This window comes from Cryptomeria japonica, unplaced genomic scaffold, assembly GCF_030272615.1.
Source record: "Cryptomeria japonica unplaced genomic scaffold, Sugi_1.0 HiC_scaffold_810, whole genome shotgun sequence".
In the NCBI taxonomy this organism is placed as follows: Eukaryota; Viridiplantae; Streptophyta; class Pinopsida; order Cupressales; family Cupressaceae; genus Cryptomeria; species Cryptomeria japonica.
In genome coordinates this window covers 8,267-15,008 of record NW_026729558.1, presented here as the reverse complement: position 1 = coordinate 15,008, position 6,742 = coordinate 8,267, and the positions used below count along the sequence as shown (strand labels likewise).

Here is a 6,742-nt window from a genome sequence, read left to right as displayed (position 1 = left end):
GAATTTTCATCTCATATATATCATTAGGGAGCTTGCATGATTGCTAAAATCTCAAAAGTGTACAAAAGTATAAAACTACAAATATCACTGGGTGCTACCTCAGTCCTCTTGATCTCTATCTTGTCCCGAGGATGAAGCTCCTCATTTCACTGGCCTTGTCTATCCTAGTAGCCTCAATGGTCCTATCGCCCCTACGTTGTTCTATGTCCTCCATGAGTGCGTCTTGCTACATGACCTACTCTAAGCCCGATATGATACTGCTTTTTGCTATGCTAGTATTGCACTCTCATATAGATCTCTCTACTACCTGATCTCCTTCCCTAGCTCTCTTATCTCTTGTATAGCTTCGTGCATGCCCATGTCTATGACACTTTGGATGAACTCTTGGACAGCCTCATTTTCTCTTTGTGCTCTAGCTGTTGTTGTATCTCAAGAGACTATACACATATCTCTCTCTACTATGAATCTACCCCTTTGTGCTCTAGTCATTGTTGCAATCAATTGTGCTTTCTTTGCATCCCATGTTGCTCTATCTATTGTTGTATCCCAAGAGGATATCAAAGTATCCCTCCCTACTAATAGTGTAGCCCTCTTTGCACTCCACTACTTCCTCTCCACTCTCAACCTCTCCATACTTGTGATTAATGATACTCTCTTGACATCCCAAGCTATCTTGTCACCCTAAAGAAACACTATTTGTCTCTTTAACACTGAGATTCACTCTCTTTGATATCTCACCTACCCTTTAATAGCTCCTTCACCTGGAATTCACTCAACCCCATCACCCACTTCTATATCCTCCATGGGCTCATCTTTTGGATCCTATATGTCATCCACATAATCCATCAACATGACATCCTGATCCTAGGTGCCATCCTCCTCATTACACTTAGTCTCTCTATTCTCTTCATTTGACTTTATCTCCTCATCCTCATCTCCCTCATCCTCCTCCATCTCTTCCTCATCTTGTCTCCTCCTCTATGTTCATTGTAGTAGCATTCTCGGAACTAGAACATCTGGCTCTATTAAAGGCACTAACCATAGAATAGAAACAATTATGTAATTATAAAGATTTGTTTCATAGGTGTATGCTAAACATGGAGTCAAAAATAAATATATAACCATCGACAAAAAAAATCTTATTTTGGATGTAATTCTTCAATATCATTTTAAATTGTTGACATGAATCTTCAATAAGGTATGCCATTTTTACAACTATAACATAAATTTGATTTATTTTATCATTTAAAAAATATATTTAATCTTGTTGATATTTTAATTCATAACCTTAAAGTGATTTTTTGTCATCATATAATTTATTACGTTTGCTACATTTATATACACTATTTTTTTAAAGAATATAATTTTATTTTTATTTATAAATAATGATACAAATTTATTCATTAAATAAGATATTATAACAATTGATATATTATTTTTTTATAATTTTTCTTTATATTTAAGTATTCTAATACAAAGTTTTAAATAATTGTGATTTTAAATTAACAAAAAGTGTTCTAAGGTAAATAATATATAACTTTTATCATTTTAATTGACTATTTGATGGACATAGTTATTATCGAAGTATAATTTTGATTTTCTTAAGAGTTTCATAGTTATTATTTATATGTGGATTCTTACATGAACTTTGTTTCTTTAAAAAGAAAAAAATAAAGTTGCAAGATGATAATGATAATTCAAGGAAACAATTATGATATGTTGAATATTTTTATAAATTAGATAATACATGATTTAAATTTTTAATATCAATTTAATTTTACTTACAATTAATTGGGTTTGAAAATAATATGTCTTTCACCTCATCAAGAATTATAACTTTAACAAAAATTACAATATCAAATCTATTTGATTAAAATATTGCAAATAATATCTATATCTTATTACATACAAAATATGATATAAATTAAAAATTTGAAAAACTATAATTTACCATTATTTGAAAATGAATAATACAAATACATCACTGACTTTAATTTCATATCAAATAAATAAAATTGAACTTAAAATTACAACAATTCAATACATGTCTCCTTATTAAGTCACTAGTTCTTTAACTCTCTCTAAATTTTGTAGGCTTCCATGATGGAGAACACACCTTTATTTACTACAACCTTAGAATCTTTAAATCCAGCCAACTTCAATAAATCTTGGAATTGTAGGAAAGTGCGTTCTTTACCACCTTTAAAAATATTCATCATGGCCAAATCAAAGCTCACAGCTACCCTTGATCTAGCACTCATGTCTATCTCCTTTGGAATTAATATTTCAATGATAACTAGCTTACCAAATCCTGGTAAAGCTGAGTAGCAGTTGCTCAAAATTCTACCACATGCTACGTCATCCCAATTATGTAACACATTCTGCCATTTAACACACTTCAGTATGGAAAATATAGTATTCATTAAATTACTTAAAAATAATTAGATTTTTACGCACCTTGAGAAGCATTGCATCCCCCATAGTAGGAATAGATTCGAACATGCTACCTCCGCAATGCTCTATACCTGTAAACAAATTTTAATTGATAACACTTATAATTATCCAACAATTATTTTAAACACTTTACTCTAAATTATTGATTTTTTTATTAGATAATTGAGCAAGTATAAATATTATTAAATTTTTAAAATATGTAATTATTTGATATACAATATGAAATTAAGCATCGTGTTGTTGACTATCATGAAGAGACAATATAAACAATCATTAAATTATTTATGAAAAATTTGAAAATCAAAATAAAGTATCATATATAATTAAAAATAAATAAATATAATTTCATAGTAAAAATAACTTCACACAAAACAACACATTAGTAAATCATTAATTTATTAAAAATAGAAACCTCATAAATTCACTCTTGAAATCTCCAAAAGAAAAAAACTTCTAAGCTACCAATTGTATGTTCTAAGATACATTAGAACTAACCAAGTATCTAGCAATATAATAACTTTTAAAAAATTATGTTTTAATATCAAGTATGTGACACTTTGGAAAATCTTGATACTCATTAAAAAAATAAAAAATAAAATCAACTAATTACAAGCATCTGTAAATAATTGAAGATGTTGAACACCAAACAAAATAACTTAACTAGTTAAATATATTTTTCCCTTAAAAATCAAGGTTCTTTCTACTTCAAATTTTCCTCTTCATAGTAAAAGTTACCTAAATAACTTAGACAACCTCCTATTTATTAAATAATCTGATTGACCAATTTATACATGATTCTGACTGATAGTCAATAGCTAAACTAACTTCTATGTACACCTTTCATCTTTTTATCTGTATATCACAATCACTTTGTGATCTTGGGACTCAACAGCTTAATTTTTCTTGTTTAAAATTAAAATATAATAATAACTTCCGCAAGAAACAAAACAAATATACTTTTCCTTCATTAGAATTATAAAAACATTAAATTATAGTGCTATCATTATACGCACCTGGGAGCTTGGGAGCCTTGGCGATGACATATGGCATGTCGAAATTAACAGCAGAGATGTGAGGATAAGCAGCTTTTATCATGCTACAGTTGCGCCCTATTCCTCCCCCAACGTCCACCAAAACCTTCACATCCTTAAATCCATCATAGCTCTGCAACACACTCTTTATCGACAGATTACTCATAGCAGAGTGAAATATTTCGGCCAGTTGGCTATTCTCCCCCATATACTGAAACACAGGCTTTCCGTGGGCTTTCTCGAAGGGCACCAAACCCTCCTCCAGAACAGCCTCGTGAAGAAACTGAAACGTCTCAAGATTAGCAGGCTCCGTGTTAAGCAGAAACATGGAGGCCATTGATAGCCCGTTCTTGTCCTTCACCAGAAGTCTCGACATCGCATTTAAACCGTAGGCCAGGGGATTCGAACCAGAGACGTCGAATAGGCCATAGGTTGCAAGCGCCTGTAGAAGACGCTCTAGTTTTGCTTCGCTGGTGGTGGTTCCCGGGATTCGATCCGCGATCTGCTTGGCCGTCAGAGGAGAAGACTCGGCCGAGAGAATTTCAGGCACCTTCAGCAAAATTACTGCTCTTGCTGCCATTGGAAATGTGCAGAGATACGATAATTCCAACATAGCTTCCGTGCTTTCAATCTCTTCACAACGATTTTCGCTGCCCATCTCGAGATAATTGAAATGCTAAGCCAAGATTGAATTTTTCTGCAGAGACGTGAGACTTTTGGTATGTATTATCCATATTTAAGGAGTTTGTTGCTAAGTTTAATTGTCCATCTAGTAAAACCATGGTAAATGCGATAAATAAATGCTCTTGGTAAGAAACAAACATCGTTTTAATTGATGTAGTGTGACAATTATCTGTCTTATTTTATCTTATCTTACCTTATTGGATTCTAGTAGTTTGATTCATGCGTATGTAGATAATCTTCAATATTACGGAATGAATATTACTTTTGAAGTTCCTATCATATGTTACGTGAAGTCTTTATAAGAGTTCAATCATCAATTATGGAAGTCCTTGTAATATTTAGACTTTTGTAGGTCACATATCATTTTTATTTTAATTATACATAATGTGGCATCCAGATAGTATAAGATTAGTTGTATATTTAATATTATATTAATAGTTGTAATTATATCTAATAGTTGTTCTTTCTAAGTAAGATGGTATTCGAGTTTTAATTATTTGTGAGAATCTTTTAGGTTTGACAACAACTTGTTTTATTTACTTGCTTATTTGATTATTGATTATGTGGCCATCGACATTTTAAGTACAAATTACCTCAACTATCCAAACTCATGAGTTCATGTTGCTTAGCCATGTCTTGGCCACCAAGCTAGGTGCACAAACTTTACAACTAAAGTCTAGTGTCAATTTTATTAAAAAGATACATTCAAATATTTTTAATAATTTATTCGAAAAAATGTACAAAGATAAAATAAAATAAAAAACCTAAATTTATTAGTTTACATATTTTCAAACTTTGAAACATATACATTTCACGTTATAGTGATTCAAGTTATAGAGCTTGATCCATGTTGGCAATTTCCTTTATAATTTAAAAAACAACATTGAACTTTCGCCCATTCATCTTGATTCATATTTCTACACATGTTGCAATCACTACTTTGACAAGGTTACTTTCTCCCTATAAATTTTTTAACGCTTTCTTAAGGCACTTTTTGTTCATTTTTATTACCATTGAAGTTTGGGCTTCTACATTCTTAAACTCTTCTATAGTCCAGTATTGCACAATAAAAGGTTGATCAAAAGCCTTATCAGCCTCATAATAGGGACAAGTGTTTCACTATTATCTTTTAATCCTTTAGGAATGAAGGAAATTCGATGCATCCTTAGTTGAGTTATAGTCATACATAAATAAGAATTTGAAAAAAAAAATATCATTAATGTAGTATGCCTAGTAGTCTTCCGAATGGGGACTATAATGTTGTTTACTTTTAATCATTCAAAATATTGTCTTGAATTGAATGAAAATTTATCATCATCAAATAAATAACTCAACGAACTGCTTGAACAAATATCATCATCAAATAAATAACAACTACTACACAACACATACATTTAATTTATATTTTCGTAAATACCGCCATGATAAAATCGAATCATTACATGGCACTTGCTATTTAAACAATGAATTGTATAGTGATATTGAATATAGCATGTTCCTGGGGATTCGACATGTATCCCATCAAACGAACGTCTCTTTAAATCGCCGTAAATTATTAGATGTTCGCATTCACATTTCGAAAATGACTGGAATTCAAAGTCGAAATAAAATGTCTGGTTTTCAGATGCTTTCGGATATGTAATTGAACAATACGTACGTTTAATGCATGAACAGCCACAAGTTTGGCAAGAACCAAACATCGTTTTAATTGATCAAGTGTGACAATTATCTTATCTTATGTGCTTCGCAGTAAATACTTCATTACAGACGTAAGAAAATATTGGATAGTTCTTTTCAAGTTTGAATTCCAGTCCTTTTCATGTGAATGCCATAAATTCATTCAAGCCAATCTAAAGAGATGTTCGCTGGGTGGTCAATTCCACCATTGAAGAGGTGGGAGGCAATCTGAATTCTTATGAATAAACTCTAATCCCTCGTTTGACTACCTAATAACAAAACCGTAAGTCACTTGCTCGGATTCTAGCAGTTGGACGCATTGAACCTACGGGTATGTCAATAATTTTCAATATTACGTAATGAATATTACTTTTTAAGTTCCTATCACATGTTACATGAAGCCTTTATAAGAGTTCAATCATAAATTATGGAAGTCATGGTAATCTTTAGACTTGTAGGTCATTGATCACCTTCACTAACTTCTTTTAGTCCTCCATCGAGCTAGTAGCTTCCAGTGCCTCTTTCTCTAGAATGACCCACTTATCCAAATTTTCACCCATCTCTTTTGTGGAATCTCAAATATCCTTATCAATGGAATCATTGGGACATTTGAGAACTTTAGCTAGGGTAACGATTTTCAATTTGTGGATTTTTTCAAGGTCATGTGCACTTGAACAAGTTGTCACTTCAAGATATCATTATAGAGGTTGTAGGCTTCTCAAAATCATTCACCTTGTTACATAGTTCTTCAAGGAAGTTTTTGATTGGTCAACTAGTCCAAAGAACTCATATTAATGTTCTCCTAGTGTGAAAGCATAGTGTTGTGTCGCACTTTTAGCTAAGTGCGAGCAAAAAAGAAATCCTACTCGATCGAGTAGGACTTGGCCGAGTTTGCG

General features: G+C 31.8%; 1 protein-coding gene across 1 annotated transcript; it reads right to left on the bottom strand.

Moving 5' to 3' along the window:
- Positions 1 to 1,968: 1,968 nt before the first annotated feature.
- On the bottom strand, positions 1,969 to 4,209 carry LOC131872838 (myricetin 3'/5'-O-methyltransferase 1-like). Its single transcript, XM_059216156.1, has 3 exons — positions 3,468 to 4,209; positions 2,458 to 2,525; positions 1,969 to 2,381 (listed from the first exon to the last, which is right to left on the bottom strand). The coding sequence occupies exons 1-3, from the start codon at positions 4,141 to 4,143 to the stop codon at positions 2,082 to 2,084; spliced, it is 1,044 nt and encodes a 347-aa protein (XP_059072139.1). The 5' UTR covers positions 4,144 to 4,209; the 3' UTR covers positions 1,969 to 2,081.
- Between the last annotated feature and the right edge of the window lie 2,533 nt (positions 4,210 to 6,742).